Below are 19,053 nucleotides of genomic sequence, written 5' to 3'. Positions count from 1 at the left end.
GACAGCAGCGGCACCTTTCAAGTGAGAATATTGGAGGCCAAAGGTGCCACGTTGCACCTTCATGTCATGGCACGCGGAAGTAGTGGCCAACGCTCAGTAAAGGAGCAGTGTTGTCAGTGAGGTCATTGCTTGGCACACATGCACTGTTGCTTTGTGTCTTTGTTGTTAGAGGTGTTTCCAGTTCCAAGCATCCCTTGAAGCCTGATTTGGGCATTCTTATTATTGTGGTTCTCAGATCTCAATGGCAGTTCCTTAGATGAGGAGATTATCCATGTTGTTCACCACGGGAAACTTTTGAGCATCATTTCCATGAACTTCAGCAAAGTTCTTCATGCTGTATTTCATGAAATTCTTCTGGAGAAAATGTTGAGAATTTACCTTGAGAAATACGTGATATGTTGGGTGAAGCTTTGGGTCAGAAATCCAGCTCAATGACTTCTATTAGATGTGGTTATGTCAGGCCAGTCAGGTATGGGATTCTCCATAGCTCCTTTTTTGGGTCTGTTCTCTTCCACTGTTTCTAAAATACAGGATTCTTTCAATTGCAAGATGCAGGACTTGGATGCACACAAAAGAAGAAGATTGTGGATGAAATCAAGTAGAGATGAGCAGCTGACTCTCAGTATTATGGAGGCCTTGGAGAGATCTCTTGAGAGACCTGTGGGCTGGACCATCACCAATGGCATGAAGTGTAATGAGAGCAAGAGCTTGATTATGTGCCTGGATTGGGGGCATCCTAGTCTCAGATACCTGGGTATCTGGGGATGAGAGACTTTAGAGCAGTTGAAGTGAGAATATTGGAGGCCAAAGAAGCGCTGTTGCACGTTCATGTCCGGGTATGTGGATGAAGTGGCCAAACACCAAATGGGAGCAGTGTTGTCAGTGAGGTCATGGCTTGGCACTTGTGCAATATGGTTTGTGTCTTTGTTGTTGGAGGAGCTGCCAGTTCCAAATATCCATGGAAGCCTGGTCTGGGCATTCTAGGTAGTCTTGCTTTGAAATGATGGCACTTCCTTTTCTGAGATGAACACCCATGTTGTTCATTAAGGGAACCTAATAGGTGTAATTTCTGTGATCTTCAGCAAATTTACTCATAGTATTCTTCACCATATCCTTATGGAGAAATTCCGCAGCAGATGTTAAGGCAAATACGTGATTTGTGGAGTGAACTGGTGGCTTCCAAGCCAACCTCAAGGATTTTTACTTGTTGTAGTTATATGAGTCAGGACAGCCAGTCTGGTGTCAGATTCCCCAGTCTTCCATTTTTGGACCTGTCCTCTTCCATGTTTTACTAAATGATCTGGATGCATGGCTCAAATGTGTTTAAAAATAAGAAGTTTGTGCATGATACTGACTGGGGTTGAGCAGTTGGCTCTCAATATTAGGGAGGGCTTGGAGAGATCTCTAGAGTAACGTGAGGGCGGGGCCATCACCAGTGGCATGAAGGTGAATGACAGCAAGAGCTTGATTCTGTGCCTGGAATGGGGATACCCTGGAGATATCCGAGTATTCAGGGATGAGAGACTTAAGAGCAGCCCCACAGAATGAGATCTGGATGTAATGGTTAATGTCAAATTGAATCAGAGTCAGCCATGTGCCCTGGCAGACAAAACTGCTGACCATTTTCTGAGGTGCATCGAGATGAGAACTGCCAGTGGGAGAGAGTCGGGTTGTCCCACTTTGCTCTGTGCTGGTGCAGCCTCACCCCAAGTGCTGTGCTCAGCTTTGGCTTCAGCAGCACACAATAGCTGGACTGAGGTCAAAGGGATGAAGTTCAACAAGGTCAAGTGTCAGGTCCAGCACATTGGCCACAGCACTCCCAGGCAATGCTGCTGGATTGGGGCAGAGTGGCTGGAAATCTGCATAGAGGAAACAGACCTGGGGTATTGTTTGATGCTAGACAGTTAAATGGGTGCTGAGGTGGTCTTAATAGTTTCCGAATGCAGGGGTCTGGTGCTGTGAGGCAAGTGACAGAGCGTCTTGATGTGAGTGAATTCATTAGTTATATAGTCCATCTGGAAAAATGAGGCCTATTGCTGTTCAGATACGTTAAAATTCCCTGTGTGCTGGGATTGGACCTGAACTGTGGACAGCCTTTCATTCCTGTCTGGTTCTTGAACATATACCATTGTACACTATTTGACTTTTGTGCAAGGGCAGATATAGTATCGTGATGAGATGCAATGCCATCTGCTAGCCACCCAGTGCTCTTGTTGGTGGTGACACGTACCGAGAGTTGCGTCCTGGGGCCCTTTTGGAACTGAACATGTTCACTTCTTGGGCCATGTCCTGTAGTGTTGACGTGTCAAGAGCGTAAGCAACAGGAATTCAAAGAGAAGGGAACTCTGAAGGCTGGCATGCGTGAGAACTTTATGGAGGAATACTCTTAAGGAAGGGATCACTGGTGCATCCACCAGGCGGGTGGAAAGTGGACCATTAGGTCAAAGAAATAAGAATAAGTTGTAGTGGTCAAGCTTCCCAGACAGGCATGGTCTGACAACCCTCCCTATTCAATGTGTTTTGTGCATGAGAGAGGAAGCTCCATGGCTCGCTTGATTGGCCTTGTGCCATCATTGACACATAGGAGCGTGGGTTGAAGTGGCGTGGTTATGCCTTGCAGGGTGCAGGTGGTTGCTGTCAGAGGTGTGGGCGCAGGCCCTTAGCAGGGGTAGCGGGCTCTCCCGCCGTTGAAGCAGCCCAGGCCTCCGAGGCCGAAGCCGCCGGAGGAGATGGACACACTTACCCCATAGAGGACTTTTATGGATCCCGTCTCAGTGCTGTGAGCTACTCTTGTATGATGTAATGTTACACGTTATGCGGTGTGTGTTGTTCTTCCAGAAACTCTGCCTTTTTGCATCCTATTCTAAATGCAGGACTCGAATGCATACAGATCAACAAGTTTGTAGATGTTAATTACAGAGGAGCAGTTGACTCTCTCTGGATTCTCTCAAGATTAGGGAGGCCTGAAGAAGAGGATGTGGATTCTGCAGCTGATTGCAGAATGCCCTGGATATTTGAGGATCTGGTGAGAAGAGACTTCAGAGCAGCTCCTCCAAAAGAGATCTGCAGTTTCTGGTTGATATCAGGTTGGATCTGAGTCAGCAGTGTGCGCTGGGCCCAGAAGTGCTGAGAATTCCATTTGTATATCGGGCCCACCGATGAGGATTGTCCCACTCTTCTATGTGCTGCTCCAGCTTCATCTCAAGTCTTGTTTTTATATTTCACTTCAACCATGCAAGGACATGAAACTCTTGTCTAGGGTCCTAAGGAGGGATACAAAGAGGACGTAAGGTTTGAAGGAAACAAAGTTCCTTGGTTTGTTGAGGAAAGCGGAGACAGAGGGCATCATCCCTCATATTGGCCTGCAGCTCGTCACAGGAGAGAGGAAGGGCCACTCTGCTGTCTTGGGACTGGAACAGGTCCTGTGGGTAAAGCATGGAACTGCATCAGGGGAGGTCAAGTGGGAAGTTAGGGAAAGGTTCTGTACCAGAGACTGAAGTGAAGACAAAACTGATATGAGAAATGATTCTGTGACCATGTTTGTTGTAAATATGAGAGATTCTTGGATGGGAGGAAAAGGAATCTGCTGCCCATCAAGGCTTATGTTGGTGACACAGTTACAAGAGGAGGTCTTGTGGCCCTTTTGTGGCACACATGATGGTTGTTAGAGCCATGTCTCTGTAGTGGATGAAGTAGGAAGGGCATCGTATGAAGGAAGGAAGAGAAGGAATCTGAGGCTGGCATGCATGAGAACTTTATTGAGAAAAACAAACTGAAAGGAAGAATCGACTTGTTGATTGCAAGAGGAAACAATAGAATTTCAAGTGCAAAGATAGAAGAAAGTCAAAGTGGTTCTGGTCCCAGACAGCATGGTCTGATGTTGTTCCACAGTTCTCTATTTCATGCCATGAGAAGAGGAGCCATGGCTGCTGATGCCATGTGCTGCCATCATTGACACAGAGGAGCGTGGTGAGTGCGTGCTTTGCCTTGCAGGGTGCAGGTGGTTGCTGTCAGGGTGTGGGCGCAGGCCCTTAGCAGGGGTAGCGGGCTCTCCCGCCGTTGAAGCAGCCCAGGCCTCCGAAGCCGAATCCGCCGGAGGAGATGGACACTCCCTGGGCGCTGAGGGCGCTGCCCACGGCAGCTGATGAGGAGGATCCGACGGCGGTGTTCTGGGGGAAGGAGCTGAGGATGGGTCCCGGCAGGGTGACCACCACGGTGGAAGGCTGGATGACGACTTGGGAGTCCTGGCACTGCCTGACACAGGGCTCGTTGCAGCTGTTAGCCAGCGGGGTGGGTCCGCAGGGGCGGCAGAGGTCGTAGCAGGACATGGCTGTGGGGTGGAGGGTCCCTGGAAGAGAAGGTGTTGGGTGAGCGGAGGGGGTTGGGGGAGTGTGGGGGCTGAGGAGGGGTGGAGAGCTGGGTAGGATTGGGCAGTGGAAGAAAGGAAGCGGGGTGCAGGCTGACCTGTAGGAGCAGAGAGGAGAAGGTGTCAGGAGAAGGGTGTGAGGGAGTGAGGTGCAGGGCCGGCTTTTATGCTGCTGTGTGAGTGCCCGAGGGCTTGGAGAGAGCCTCTGCGCATGGCAGCATTGTGCAGAGCTGCTGTTGCATGCCAAAAGTTGACCAGTCATGAGGTGATGTGTTTGTGTCTTCCCGCAACGCTTCCTTTTCCTTTCCTTCTCTTGTGGTTGTGTTCCTTTGACCCTGTCGGCGCTGTTCAAGTGGGAATGGTATTTCAGTCAGTGCATGCTGAAAGTGTGAGTGGTGTTTATCAGGACTGAGGTCACCACGTGGCTTTTGTGCATGGTGGTTTGTGGCTCTGTCAGGTGGGTACCGCATCTCCTGGCATCCTTAGTAAGCTGCTCCAGGCTTCCCAGCTCTGCCTGTTATGCTTGATCCACTCGAATCCCATTCCCTCTTTCTCTGCTGTCATCCCACCTCTCTAGGCAGTCTTCAGCCTTTCTCCCTATCCCTGGATATGCTGCGCATGCTGCCCATTTTTCTCATGTCTTTGTAAGGCCCTTTCAGTTGGTCCTGTAAGGTCATGATTGATGGGAATGCGGTCAGAGAACTGGAAGAGTCTCATCCGACTCCTGCGTTCAAGAAATGAAGAAAGAAGCTGTGAGAAACTGCAGGCTGGTTAATACCTGACAATAGTCATTGGTAAGAAGATGAAGTAAGTCCTCCCAGAAAGCTGTGTATTTACAAAGCCTCCTCATTTTCTTCTACATTGATCCACTTTGTGGATGATGAGAAGACGTGGCAGTTGACTGTCTTGACTTTGGTCAAGACATGGAGGCTTCCTCCCATCACACGATCCCAGAGAACCTGTCAAAGTGGATGCTGAGATGGGCTTGAAAGTGGCTGAATGCAACAGTCCAGTGGAGTGTTGTGACTGTGTCATGACTTGGTAGTGAGGCCAGCACAGTTCAACATTGGGAAAGAAAATCATAAAATCATTGAATTACCCAGGTTGGATTAGACCTTGAAGATCATCAAGTCCAACCGCAGCCTAACCAGAACCCTAACTCTAAAACCCTACACACAGTCATATCCCTTCATACCACATCCAAACGGCTCTTGAACACAACCAGGGATGGTGACTCATCCACATCCCTGGGCAGCCTATTCCAGTACCTAACTACCCTTTCTGTAAAGAAGTTCTTCCTAACATCCAACCTAAACCTGCCCTGGCGCAACTTGAGGCCATTTCCCCTCGTCCTGTCACTTGTCACTAGTGAGAAGAGACCTGCCCCACTCTCACTGTCAGAACCTTTCAGGTACTGGAAGAGGGCAATAAGGTCTCCCTTATCCCTTATATAATGGGATGAAGTTCAGCAAGACCAAGTGTCTGGTTCTGCACTTTGTCCACAACACCCTCAGGCAATGCTGCAGGCTTGGGGCAGATTGGATGAAAGACTGCATGGAGGGAATGCACCTTGGTGTATTGTTTGATGCTTGACTGAACTTGAGCCAGCAACGTGCCTGTATATCCAAGAAGGCATCCTGACTAGTATCAGAACTAGTGTTGTCAGCAGGATCAGGGAAGTCATCATCCCCCTGTACGCCGCCCTGGTGAGGCTGCACCTCGAGTACTGTGTCCACTTATGGGCCCATCGAAGCAAGAAAGACATTTAGGCACTGGAGCATGTTCAGAGAAGGGCAATGAATCAGGTAAGGGGTCTGGAGCACAGGGCTTATGAAGAGCAATTGAAAGAGCTGGGTTGTCTCAGGCTGGAGAAGAGGAGGCTCGGGGGAGCCCTCATTGCTCTCTATAACTATCTGAAGGGAGGTTGTAGTCAGCTAGGCATAGGACTCTTCTCTCATGTAACTGGTGATAGGACTAGAGGGAATTGTTCCAAGCTGCACCAGGGGAGGTTCAGGCTGGACGTTAGGAAACACTACTACTCTGATAGAGTGACCAGGCAGTGGAATGGGCTGCGCAGGGAGGCGGTGGAGTCACTGACCCTGGAGGTGATCAAGGAATGTTTGGATGTTGTGTTGAGGGACGTGGATTAGTGATAACTGTAGGTGATGGGTTGGACTGGATGATGCTGTGGGTCTTTTCCAACCTTGGTGATTCTATGATTCTATGACTGTATGTGATCAGATAAATGCTATATGCTGGCCAACAGTGCTCTTGCTAGAAACATGTATGAGGCAGGAGTTTTTGGGACCCTTTTGGACCCAAGGTGTTCATTTGTAGAGCCCTGTCACTCTACTGGGTGAAGTGGAATGAGTGTTAAACATAGGAATGAAGAGGAGGACTCTGAGGCTGGCATGCATGAGAACTTTATTGAGAGAAATACATGTAAAGGAAGGATCCACTTGGTGATCACCAGTGGAAGGAGCACAGTTTAATGTGTAAAGGAAGAAGAAAGTTACTGCACTCATGTCTCCAGGCAGCATGGCCTGCTTGCTTGTTTTGTGCCATGAGAAGAGGAGCCATGGCTGCTGATGCCATGTGCTGCCATCAGTGACACAGAGGAGCGTGGTGAGTGCGTGGTTTGCCTTGCAGGGTGCAGGTGGTTGCTGTCAGGGTGTGGGCGCAGGCCCTTAGCAGGGGTAGCGGGCTCTCCCGCCGTTGAAGCAGCCCAGGCCTCCGAAGCCGAAGCCGCCGGAGGAGATGGACACTCCCTGGGCGCTGAGGGCGCTGCCCACGGCAGCTGATGAGGAGGATCCGACGGCGGTGTTCTGGGGGAAGGAGCTGAGGATGGGTCCCGGCAGGGTGACCACCACGGTGGAAGGCTGGATGACGACTTGGGAGTCCTGGCACTGCCTGACACAGGGCTCGTTGCAGCTGTTAGCCAGCGGGGTGGGTCCGCAGGGGCGGCAGAGGTCGTAGCAGGACATGGCTGTGGGGTGGAGGGTCCCTGGAAGAGAAGGTGTTGGGTGAGCGGAGGGGGTTGGGGGAGTGTGGGGGCTGAGGAGGGGTGGAGAGCTGGGTAGGATTGGGCAGTGGAAGAAAGGAAGCGGGGTGCAGGCTGACCTGTAGGAGCAGAGAGGAGAAGGTGTCAGGAGAAGGGTGTGAGGGAGCGAGGTGCAGGGCCGGCTTTTATGCTGCTGTGTGAGTGCCCGAGGGCTTGGAGAGAGCCTCTGCGCATGGCAGCATTGTGCAGAGTTGCTGTTGAATGCCAAAAGTTGACCAGTCATGAGGTGATGTGTTTGTCTTCCCGCAACGCTTCCTTTTCCTTTCCTTCTCTTGTGGTTGTGTTCCTTTGACCCTGTCGACGCTGTTCAAGTGGGAATGGTATTTCAGTCAGTGCATGCTGAAAGTGTGAGTGGTGTTTATCAGGACTGAGGTCACTACGTGGCTTTTGTGCATGGTGGTTTGTGGCTCTGTCAGGTGGGTATCGCATCTCCTGGCGTCCTTAGTAAGCTGCTCCAGGCTTCCCAGCTCTGCCTGTTATGCTTGATCCACTCGAATCCCATTCCCTCCTTCCCTGCTGTCATCCCACCTCACCAGGCGGACTTCAGCCTTACTCCCTATCCCTGGATATGCTGTACATGCTACACATTTTTCTCATGTCTTTGAAAGGCCCTGTCAGTTTATCCTGTAATGTCATGATGGATGGGAATGTGGTCTAAGAAATGGATGAGTTTCATCCCATCCATGGGGATTGTAGCTGATGGAGGCTGAGGAGCGCTGTCTGTGTGAGCAGGCCGCAGTCCTCTCCAGCCTGGGTGAGAGGTAGCAAGCCCTGAGCTGGAGGGGGGAGTGTTGGTCTGGAAGGCTGAAGCAGGGCTTCACTGCAGACCTGTGTTGAGTTGAGTGTCAATGGCTGATGCTATTATTTCTCTGTATAGGCTTTGGTAGTTACAAGACAGAATTGGAGATTCCATAGAGAAAGGAGAAGCGCGCATCCTTGGTGGAGTTCAATGACAGGCCCTGGTCAGCATGACTCAGTGTTGGGCCATCAGCCCAGAGAAAGGATAATGGTTCAGAGTTCTTCCAACCTTCACAGTTCCATGCTAATATAATTGTATGATATGACATGCCATACTCAGCCAGAAGCTGAGCCAGTATGGGTTAAACAAGGGGAGATCATGGTGAACTGAAAGCAGTTGGATGACTCAGGCCCAGAACCTTGTGATGGGGTCACCAGGTGTTCTAGCAGGTAAGTTACTCATGCTTACCCCATGGTGGACTTTTATGGATCCCGTCTCAGTGCTGTGAGCTACTCTTGTATGATGTAATGTTACACGTCATGTGGTGTGTGCTGTTCTTCCAGCAGCTCTGCCTTTTTGCATCCTATTCTTGATGACGTGTCCATTTGGCACTGGTGGCACGTTCTAAGTCCTGGATACAAAAGGAGCCAATGTGAGCGTTCGTGTCAGGACACGTGCAAGGAATGGCCAAACACTCCCAAAGGAGCAGTGCTGACAGTGAGGTTGTGTCTTGGCAGTTGTGCAATATGCTTTGTTTCTTTGTTGTTAGAGGAAGCCTGGTGTGGGCATTCTAGGTATTCTGGTTTTGAAATGATGGCTCTTCCTTTTTTGAGGCGAATACCCGTGTTGTTCATTAAGGGAACTGAACATGCGTAATTTCTATGATCTTCAGCAAAGTTATTTATGGTATTTTTCACCATATCCTTCTGGAGAAAATATCTAGCATGTATGTAGGCAGAGACATAATATGTTGGGTTAACTGGTGCATTGCAAGTCTGTATCAACAGCATTAATTAGAAGTGGTTCCATCAGGCCGGTGGCCAGTCAGGTGTTGGATTGCTCTGAGCAGGATTTTTGGGCTGTTCTCTTCCATGTTTTGCTGAATGATCTGAATGCAGGACTGAAATGCGTACAGATTAATGAGTTTGTAGATGACAGTAACTACAGAGAAGCAGTTGACTGACTCAGGATTAGGGAGGCCTTGGAGAGAGCTCTTGAGAGACCATCGGGCTCAGCCATCACCAATTTCATGAAGCTGAACAAGAGTTTGATTCTACACCTGACTCCACAATACCGTGGAAATTAGAAGATTTGGGAGTGTCTTAAAAGCAGCACCACAAAAAGTGATCTGGCGGTTCTGTTTGATGGCAAGATCATTCTGATTCAGCCGTGTGCCCTGGCAGCCAAAAGGTCTGTCCATACCATGGTGTGCATCAAGGCGCTCACTGCCAGGGGGAGATGGAAAGGGATCAGTTATCCTTGTGGGTCCCTTCCAACATACCTGGGTATTCTCTGGTTTCAGTGCATTTGTTCGCACCCTGAGCTCATCATATGTCATTAACCAGCCTTTAGCTCTTGTCTTATCCTCTGTGTGTGCTACATGGCTGTCTGGGTGCCCAGTGATGTTGGAAGGCAGTAGCTGGGAGAAAGGAGGCTGTTTGATTTGTGCCTGTGGCTGCTTGGGGCCCTCCTTGGAGCTGTCCAAGTAGGCAGGGAGGGCTGTTTGTGAGAGCAGGACGCTGTCCATTCATGCCTGGTGCAGGGCTAGCGAGATCTGTGTTGTTGTATGAGAGAGGATGGGCAAAAGAGCCTCAATGTGCCCAAATCGTTGGGTTAATGAAGATATTTCATTATAAGATGAAGGCTGTCTGCTAGCTACCAATGCAGTTGTTGGTGATGTGCCTTTTGGTGATGTGCCTCTTTTGTAGCCACCATATTCATTTGTAGGCCCATGGCTTTGTGGTGGGTGAAGTGGTAAGAGCAACGTGCGAAGGAATGAAGAGGAGGAATCTGAGGCTGGCATGCATGAGAACTTTATTGAGAGAAACACTCTTAAAGGAAGGATCCACTTGGTGATTACCAGTGGAAGAACACAATTTCAAGTGGAAAGAAAGAAGAAAGTTACTGTGGTCCAATTCCCAGAGAGCATGGTCTGACGTTGCTCTAGGCTTGGTTGTATCCTCCTATGACACGTGGAGCCATGGCTGCTGATGCCATGTGCCATCACTGACACAGAGGAGCGTGGTGAGTGCGTGGTTTGCCTTGCAGGGTGCAGGTGGTTGCTGTCAGGGTGTGGGCGCAGGCCCTTAGCAGGGGTAGCGGGCTCTCCCGCCGTTGAAGCAGCCCAGGCCTCCGAAGCCGAATCCGCCGGAGGAGATGGACACTCCCTGGGCGCTGAGGGCGCTGCCCACGGCAGCTGATGAGGAGGATCCGACGGCGGTGTTCTGGGGGAAGGAGCTGAGGATGGGTCCCGGCAGGGTGACCACCACGGCGGGAGGCTGGATGACGACTTGGGAGTCCTGGCACTGCCTGACACAGGGCTCGTTGCAGCTGTTAGCCAGCGGGGTGGGTCCGCAGGGGCGGCAGAGGTCGTAGCAGGACATGGCTGTGGGGTGGAGGGTCCCTGGAAGAGAAGGTGTTGGGTGAGCGGAGGGGGTTGGGGGAGTGTGGGGGCTGAGGAGGGGTGGAGAGCTGGGTAGGATTGGGCAGTGGAAGAAAGGAAGCGGGGTGCAGGCTGACCTGTAGGAGCAGAGAGGAGAAGGTGTCAGGAGAAGGGTGTGAGGGAGCGAGGTGCAGGGCCGGCTTTTATGCTGCTGTGTGAGTGCCCGAGGGCTTGGAGAGAGCCTCTGCGCATGGCAGCATTGTGCAGAGCTGCTGTTGTGTGCCAAAAGTTGACCAGTCATGAGGTGATGTGTTTGTGTCTTCCCGCAACGCTTCCTTGTTCTTTCCTTCTCTTGTGGTTGTGTTCCTTTGACCCTGTCGGAGCTATTCAAGTGGGGATGGTATTTCAGTCAGTGCATGGTGAAAGTGTGAGTGGTGTTTATCAGGACTGAGGTCACCGCGTGGCTTTTTTGTGTGGTGGTTTGTGGCTCTGTCAGGTGGGTACCGCATCTCCTGGCGTCCTTAGTAAGCTGCTCCAGGCTTCCCAGCTCTGCCTGTAATGCTTGATCCACTCAAATCCCATTCCCTCCTTCCCTGCTGTCATCCCACCTCACTAGGTGGTTTTCAGCCTTTCTCCCTATCCCTGGATATGCTGCACATGCTGCCCAGTTTTCTCATGTCTTTGTAAGGCCCTTTCAGTTGATTCTGTAAGGTCATGATTGATGGGAATGCAGTCTGAGAAATGGAAGAGTCTCATCCCACTCCTGTGTTCAATAAATGAAGAAGGAAGCCATGAGAATCTGCAGGCTGGTCGATTTAATGTTCGTCATTAGGAAGGAGGTGCAGGAAATCTTCCTTAAATCCATGGATTTCCAAAGCCACCTCAGTTTCTTCTACATTGGTCCAGTGGTTGATGATGAGAAGATGTGGCAGTTGACTGTCTTGCCTTTGGTCAAGGCATGGAGGCTTCCTCCCATCGCACGATCCCAGAGAAACTGTCAAAGTGGATGCTGAGATGGGCTTGAAAGTGGCTGAATGCAATGGACCAGTGGAGTGTTGTGATTGTGTCAAGACTGGATAGTGAGGCCAACACAGTTCAGCATCTGCATTGAAATGCTGGGTGATGGTAGTGATCCCAGTGAGTCTGCAAATGCTGGAAGATGGGAAGGAGCAGCTGATGCCCCAGGTGAACAGTTCACCTTTGTGAGGGATGTGGGGAGGCTGGGTTATGTGTCAGAGAGGGAAATACTGAGGCAGCAGAAGGGGCAAAGTGAAGTCCTGCAAATGGGAAGCCGTAACATGGAGTCATGGAAATGAGAGGTTGGCAGCCAGGTTTGCTGAGGAGAACCTGGTGTTGCTGCTGGTGAGCAAAGTGATGGAGAGGCAGCAAAAGAAGCTCCCATTCTCCAGGATGCCATTGGGAAGAGCGTCGCTAGCGCACTGGAGGATGTACTCTGAGTTCTGTTCAGCACTGGAGCTTCAGGTTTCAGTTTTGCAGTTAGAAGACAGACATGGATATAGTGGAGTAATTCCAATGCAAGGCTTCATCAGTGCTGATGGGTCTGGAGACTCCTTAGGATGTGGGTAAGCTCTGAGAGTAGGCATTTTTGAGCCAGTACTCAAGGATGCTCTCAGTAAATGTTAACCTTGTGTATAAATGTTCAGGAAGGATGAAAAGGGAGCCAGCACCTTTGCATCCCTGTCGGCTGCCAGGACAAAGGACAGTGGGCAGCACTGAATGTGAACCTTCCTTGGCTGAGAAAGGGAGCTCTTTCCATTGTGAGGAGCACAGGCAGTGCAACAGCTTACCCAGCAGAATAAGTTGTGCATTCCGTGTCCTTTGAGGCACTTGAAGGTCTGACTGGACGTGTTCCTTGTCTGACAGCTGTACCTGAGAGTGCTTGATCAGGGCAGCGGTGCTGTGTGATCACTGCAAATTCCCTAAGAGGTAAATGATTCTGTGACTGTGTTTGGTTTGCCAGTGGGGGAGAATCCTGCTGGGTTTTGCTGGAGTGTTTGTTTCAGAAGGAATGGGCAAAAGGGCCTTAATGTGCCCTAGTCTGTGTTTGGTAAACCACAGTTGTTGTGTGCTGCGATGGAAGCCCAGTTGATGCCCTGACTGCTGTTGGAATCATCATTGTCAGGGGTGGTCATGCTTTGTTCCCCTTCTTTGAACATGCTCCAGGGCCTCAATGTCTTTCTTGCAGTAAGGGCACAAAACTTTGTGCCGTGACGTCTTGGGGCCCTCCTTGGAGCTGTCCAAGTAGGCAGAAAGGGCAGTTTGTGAGAGCAGGATGCTGTCCTCTCATGCCTGGAGCAGGGCTAGCAAGCTCTGTGTTGTTGTATGAGAGAGGATGGGCAGAAGAGCCTCAATGTGCCTAAATCTTTGAGTTGGTTTAGATACTTTATAATATAATGAAGGCCATCTGCTAGCCACCAATGCAGTTGTTTGTGAACTGGTTGCAAGAGGAGGTCCTTGGGCTCGTTTGGACCCAATATATTAATTTGTAGACCCATGGCTTTGTGGTGGGTGAAGTGGGAATGCATTAAGGAAACAAATGAAGAAAAGGAATCTGAGGCTGGCATGCATGAGAACTTTACTGAGAAAATACATATGAAGGAAGAATCCACTTGGCGATCACCAGGTGGAAGGGGCACAGTTTCAAGTGGAAAGAAAGAAGAAAGTCAAAGAGGTCCTGTTCCCAGACAGCATGGTCTGATGTTGTTCCACGGTTCTTTGTTTCGTGCCATGAGAAGAGGAGTAGCCATGGCTGCTGGTGCCGTGTGCCATCACTGACACAGAGGAGCACGGTGAGTGCGTGGTTTGCCTTGCAGGGTGCAGGTGGTTGCTGTCAGGGTGTGGGCGCAGGCCCTTAGCAGGGGTAGCGGGCTCTCCCGCCGTTGAAGCAGCCCAGGCCTCCGAAGCCAAAGCCGCCGGAGGAGATGGACACTCCCTGGGCGCTGAGGGCGCTGCCCACGGCAGCTGATGAGGAGGATCCGACGGCGGTGTTCTGGGGGAAGGAGCTGAGGATGGGTCCCGGCAGGGTGACCACCACGGTGGAAGGCTGGATGACGACTTGGGAGTCCTGGCACTGCCTGACACAGGGCTCGTTGCAGCTGTTAGCCAGCGGGGTGGGTCCGCAGGGGCGGCAGAGGTCGTAGCAGGACATGGCTGTGGGGTGGAGGGTCCCTGGAAGAGAAGGTGTTGGGTGAGCGGAGGGGGTTGGGGGAGTGTGGGGGCTGAGGAGGGGTGGAGAGCTGGGTAGGATTGGGCAGTGGAAGAAAGGAAGCGGGGTGCAGGCTGACCTGTAGGAGCAGAGAGGAGAAGGTGTCAGGAGAAGGGTGTGAGGGAGCGAGGTGCAGGGCCGGCTTTTATGCTGCTGTGTGAGTGCCCGAGGGCTTGGAGAGAGCCTCTGCGCATGGCAGCATTGTGCAGAGCTGCTGCTGCGTGCCAAAAGTTGACCAGTCATGAGGTGATGTGTTTGTGTCTTCCCGCAACGCTTCCTTTTCCTTTCCTTCTCTTGTGGTTGTGTTCCTTTGACCCTGTCGGCGCTGTTCAAGTGGGAATGGTATTTCAGTCAGTGCATGCTGAAAGTGTGAGTGGTGTTTATCAGGACTGAGGTCACCGTGTGGCTTTTGTGCGTGGTGGTTTGTGGCTCTGTCAGGTGGGTACCACATCTCCTGGCGTCCTTAGTAAGCTGCTCCAGGCTTCCCAGCTCTGCCTGTTATGCTTGATCCACTTGAATCCCATTCCCTCTTTCCCTGCTGTCATCCCACCACTCTAGGCAGTCTTCAGCCTTTCTCCCTATCCCTGGATATGCTGCACAAACTGCCCAGTTTTGTCATGTCTTCGTATGGCCCTTTCAGTTGATTCTGTAAGGTCATGATTGATGGGAATGCAGTCTGAGAAATGGAAGAGTCTCATCCCACTCCTGTGTTCAATAAATGAAGAAGGAAGCCATGAGAATCTGCAGGCTGGTTGATTTAATCTTCGTCATTAGGAAGGAGGTGCAGGAAATCTTCCTTAAATCCACGGATTTCCAAAGCCACCTCAGTTTCTTCTACATTGGTCCAGTGGTGGATGATGAGAAGACGTGGCAGTTGACTGTCTTGCCTTTGGTCAAGGCATGGAGGCTTCCTCCCATCACACGATCCCAGAGAACCTGTCAAAGTGGATGCTGAGATGGGCTTGAAAGTGGCTGAATGCAACAGTCCAGTGGAGTGTTGTGATTGTTTCATAACTTGGTAGTGAGGCCAGCACAGTTCAACATTGGGAAAGAAAATCATAGAATCATAGAATTACCCAGGTTGAAAAAGAACTTGAAGATCATCAAGTCCAACCGCAGCCTAACCAGAACCCTAACTCTAAAAACCCTCTACTAAATCATATCCCTTCGTACCACATCCAAACGGCTCTTAAACACAACCAGGGATGGCGACTCAACCACATCCCTGCGGAGCCTATTCCAGTACCTAACTACCCTTTCTGTAAATAAGTTCTTCCTAACATCCAACCTAAATCTGCCCTGGCGCAACTTGAGGCCATTTCCCCTTGTCCTGTCAGTTGTCACTAGTGAGAAGAGACCTGCCCCACTCTTACTGTCAGAACCTTTCAGGTACTGGAAGCGTGCGATAAGGTCTCCCTTATCCCTTATATAATGGGATGAAGTTCAACAAGACCAAGCGTCTGGTTCTGCAATTTGGCCACAGCACCCTCAGGCAATGCTGCAGGCTTGGGGCTGATTGGATCAAAGACTGCATGGAGGGAATGCACCTTGGTGTATTGGTTGATGCTTGACTGAGCTTGAGCCAGTAACGTGCCTGTATATCCAAGAAGGCATCCTGGCTTGTATCAGAACTAGTGTTGGCAGCAGGAGCAGGGAAGTCATTGTCCCTCTGTACGCCACCCTGGTGAGGCTGCACCTCGAGTACTGTGTCCACTTATGGGCCCATCAGAGTAAGAAAGACATTTCGGCGCTGGAGCGTGTTCAGAGAAGGGCAATGAATAAGGTAAGGGGTCTGGAGCACAGGGCTTATGAAGAGCAATTGAAAGAGCTGGATTGTCTCAGTCTGGAGAAGAGGAGGCTCAGGGGAGCCTTCATTGCTCTCTATAACTACCTGTAGGGAGGTTGTAGTCAGCTAGGAATAGGACTCTTCTCTCATGTAACAGGTGATAGGACTAGAAAAAATTATTCCAAGCTGCACCAGGGGAGGTTCAGGCTGGATGTTAGGAAACACTACTGCTCTGTAAGAGTAACAAGGCATTGGAATGGGCTGTGCAGGGAGGTGGAGGAATCACTGACCCTGGAGGTATTCAAGGAACATTTGGATGTTGTGTTGAGGGACGTGGTTTATTGACATCTGTTGGTCATGGGTTGGACTGCGTGATGCTGTGGGTCATTTCCAACCCTGGTGATTCTATGATTCTATGACTGTATGTGATCAGATAAATGCTATATGCTGGCCAACAGTGCTCTTGCTAGAAACATGTATGAGGCAGGAGTTTTTTGGGATCCTTTAGGACCCAAGGCGTTCATTTGTAGAGCCCTGTAATTCTACTGGGCGAAGTGGAAAGAATATTAAGCATAGGAATGAAGAGGAGGACTCTAAGGCTGGCATGCATGAGATATTTATTGAAAGAAACACTCTTAAAAGAAAGATCCACTTGGTGATCACCAGTGGAAGGAGCACAATTTCAAGTGCAGAAAAAGAAGAAAGTTAAAGTGTTCAAGTTTCTAGACAGCATGGCCTGCTTGCTTGTTTCGTGCCATGAGCAGAGGAGCCATGGCTGCTGATCCCATGTGCCATCAGTGACACAGAGGAGCGTGGTGAGTGCGTGGTTTGCCTTGCAGGGTGCAGGTGGTTGCTGTCAGGGTGTGGGCGCAGGCCCTTAGCAGGGGTAGCGGGCTCTCCCGCCGTTGAAGCAGCCCAGGCCTCCGAAGCCGAAGCCGCCGGAGGAGATGGACACTCCCTGGGCGCTGAGGGCGCTGCCCACGGCAGCTGATGAGGAGGATCCGACGGCGGTGTTCTGGGGGAAGGAGCTGAGGATGGGTCCCGGCAGGGTGACCACCACGGCGGAAGGCTGGATGACGACTTGGGAGTCCTGGCACTGCCTGACACAGGGCTCGTTGCAGCTGTTAGCCAGCGGGGTGGGTCCGCAGGGGCGGCAGAGGTCGTAGCAGGACATGGCTGTGGGGTGGAGGGTCCCTGGAAGAGAAGGTGTTGGGTGAGCGGAGGGGGTTTGGGGAGTGTGGGGGCTGAGGAGGGGTGGAGAGCTGGGTAGGATTGGGCAGTGGAAGAAAGGAAGCGGGGTGCAGGCTGACCTGTAGGAGCAGAGAGGAGAAGGTGTCAGGAGAAGGGTGTGAGGGAGCGAGGTGCAGAGACGGCTTTTATGCTGCTGTGTGAGTGCCCGAGGGCTTGGAGAGAGCCTCTGTGCATGGCAGCATTGTGCAGAGATGCTGTTGCGTGCCAAAAGTTGACCAGTCATGAGGTGATGTGTTTGTGTCTTCCTGCAATGCTTCCTTTTCATTACCTTGTGTTGTGGTTGTGTTCCTTTGACCCTGCCGGCAGTGTTCAAGTGGGAATGGCATTTGAGTCCGTGCTTTACTAAATGATCTGGATGCAGGACTCATATGTGTATAGAGTGAGAAGTCTGTGGATGACAGTAAATAGGGAGAATCAGTTGACCCTCTCAGGAATAGGGAGACCTTGGAGAGAGCTCTTGGGAGACCAGATGGCTGAGATATCACTAATGGCATGAATCTGAATGAGAGCAAGTGCTTGATTCTACACCTGATTCCAGAATATCCTGGACATTTGAGATTTGTGGGAGGAGAGACTTAAAAGAGCTCTACAAAAAGTGATCTGGAGGTTCTTATTGATGTCAAGTTGAATCTGATTCAGCTGTGTGCCCTGGCAGCTAAAAGGTCTATCTATACCATGGGTGCATCGAGCCTTGCATTGCCAGCAGGAGAAGGACGGGATTGTCCCACTCTGCTTTGTGCTGCTCCAGCCTCACCTCAGGTACTGTATACAGTTTTCACTTCAGCGATACAAAATTGTCATGAACCTGTTGAATAGGGTCCAAAGGAGGACTTCATAGAAGTTATAAGTTCTGTAGGAACTGAATTTCTGTGTTTTGTTCAGTGAAGATGAGGCTGAGTGGAGTCTTCATGGCCTACAGCACATCAAAGGAGTCAGGAAGGGCAGCTCCGCTGCCTGGTGAGAGGACCAGGTCCCGTGGGAAATGCATGGAGCTGCATCAGGAGAGGGTCAGGTTGGGGGTAAGGGGAGGTTCTGCAACTGAGGGCGTTGTGTGTGCAACAGGCTCACCAGGGCAGTGCACAAGCACAAAGGCAGCAGGATATCCAGAAACACTGGACAGTGCCATTAGATCTACCATTTAATTTTTAAGGAGTGCATTGTGGAGGCATGAGTTGGATTCAGTTATCCTTGTGGGTCACTTTCAACATCGTTGAGTAGTCTCTGTCTGCTCTGCATTTGTTCCCTCCCTGAGCTCATCAAACCTCATTAGCCAGCCTTTAGCTGTTGTCTTATCCTCTGGATGTGCTACATGACTGTCTGGGTGCCCAGTGATGTTGGAACGCTGTAGCTGGGAGAAAAGAGTCTGCTTGTTTTGTTCCTCTTCCTAATTTGGGCCCTTCTTGTAGCTGTCCAAGTAAGCATGGAAGGCTCTTTGTGAGAGCAGTACGCTGTCCTCTCATGCCTGGAGCAGGGTTAGCAAGCTCTGTGTTGTATGAGAGAGGATGGGTAGAAGAGCTTCAAGGGGCAAATCTTTGGGTAGGTAAAGATGCTTTATAATATGGTGAAGACCGACTCCTCACCACCAATGCAATTGTTGGTGATGTGGTTGAAAGAGGAGGACCTGGGGTGCTTTTGTAGCCATCATATTCATTTGTAGACCCATGGCATTGTAGTGGGTGAAGTGGGAAATGCATTGAGCAAAGGAATGAAGAGAAGGAATCTGAGGCTGGCATGCATGAGAATTTTATTGAGAGAAACACACTTAAAGGAAGGATCCACATGGAGATCACAAGGGGAAAAGGCACAATTTCAAGTGCAAATAAAGAGGAAAGGTACTGCACTCATGTTCCCAGACAACACGGTCAGATGTTGTTCCAGGTTTCCATGTTTTGTGCCATGAGAAGAGGAGCCATGGCTGCTGATGCCGTGTGCCATCAGTGACACAGAGGAGCGTGGTGAGTGCGTGGTTTGCCTTGCAGGGTGCAGGTGGTTGCTGTCAGGGTGTGGGCGCAGGCCCTTAGC

At 50.7% G+C, this 19,053-nt stretch overlaps 1 protein-coding gene and 4 pseudogenes across 3 annotated transcripts in view; all 5 read right to left on the bottom strand.

Moving 5' to 3' along the window:
• Positions 1–3,730: 3,730 nt before the first annotated feature.
• Positions 3,731–5,022, bottom strand: LOC107310605 (annotated as a pseudogene).
• A 1,918-nt stretch (positions 5,023–6,940) lies between these two features.
• LOC107310613 lies at positions 6,941–7,612 on the bottom strand (annotated as a pseudogene).
• A 2,754-nt stretch (positions 7,613–10,366) lies between these two features.
• On the bottom strand, positions 10,367–11,154 carry LOC107310615 (annotated as a pseudogene). Its single transcript, XR_001553658.2, has 2 exons — positions 10,906–11,154; positions 10,367–10,789 (listed from the first exon to the last, which is right to left on the bottom strand). The product of XR_001553658.2 is annotated as a feather keratin 1-like (transcript).
• A 2,418-nt stretch (positions 11,155–13,572) lies between these two features.
• Positions 13,573–14,408, bottom strand: LOC107310614 (annotated as a pseudogene).
• A 2,097-nt stretch (positions 14,409–16,505) lies between these two features.
• LOC107310635 (feather keratin 2-like) overlaps positions 16,506–19,053 on the bottom strand; it is a 66,418-nt gene continuing 63,870 nt past the window's right edge. Inside the window, exons 1-2 of one of the 2 annotated variants that reach the window (XM_015856467.2) lie at positions 17,091–17,172; positions 16,509–16,974 (exon numbers count right to left, since the gene is read on the bottom strand). In XM_015856467.2, the coding sequence (XP_015711953.1) occupies positions 16,658–16,954 (297 nt within the window). In that variant the 5' untranslated portion in view covers positions 16,955–16,974; positions 17,091–17,172 and the 3' untranslated portion in view covers positions 16,509–16,657. Of the gene's footprint in view, positions 16,975–17,090; positions 17,173–19,053 lie in introns of those variants that run through there. The other variant, XM_015856466.2, reaches the window with a different exon arrangement.

Source organism: Coturnix japonica, chromosome 2, assembly GCF_001577835.2.
Source record: "Coturnix japonica isolate 7356 chromosome 2, Coturnix japonica 2.1, whole genome shotgun sequence".
Lineage (NCBI taxonomy): Eukaryota > Metazoa > Chordata > Aves > Galliformes > Phasianidae > Coturnix > Coturnix japonica.
Note: the sequence above shows the minus strand (reverse complement) of the source record. Positions and strands in the feature narration are given on the sequence as shown.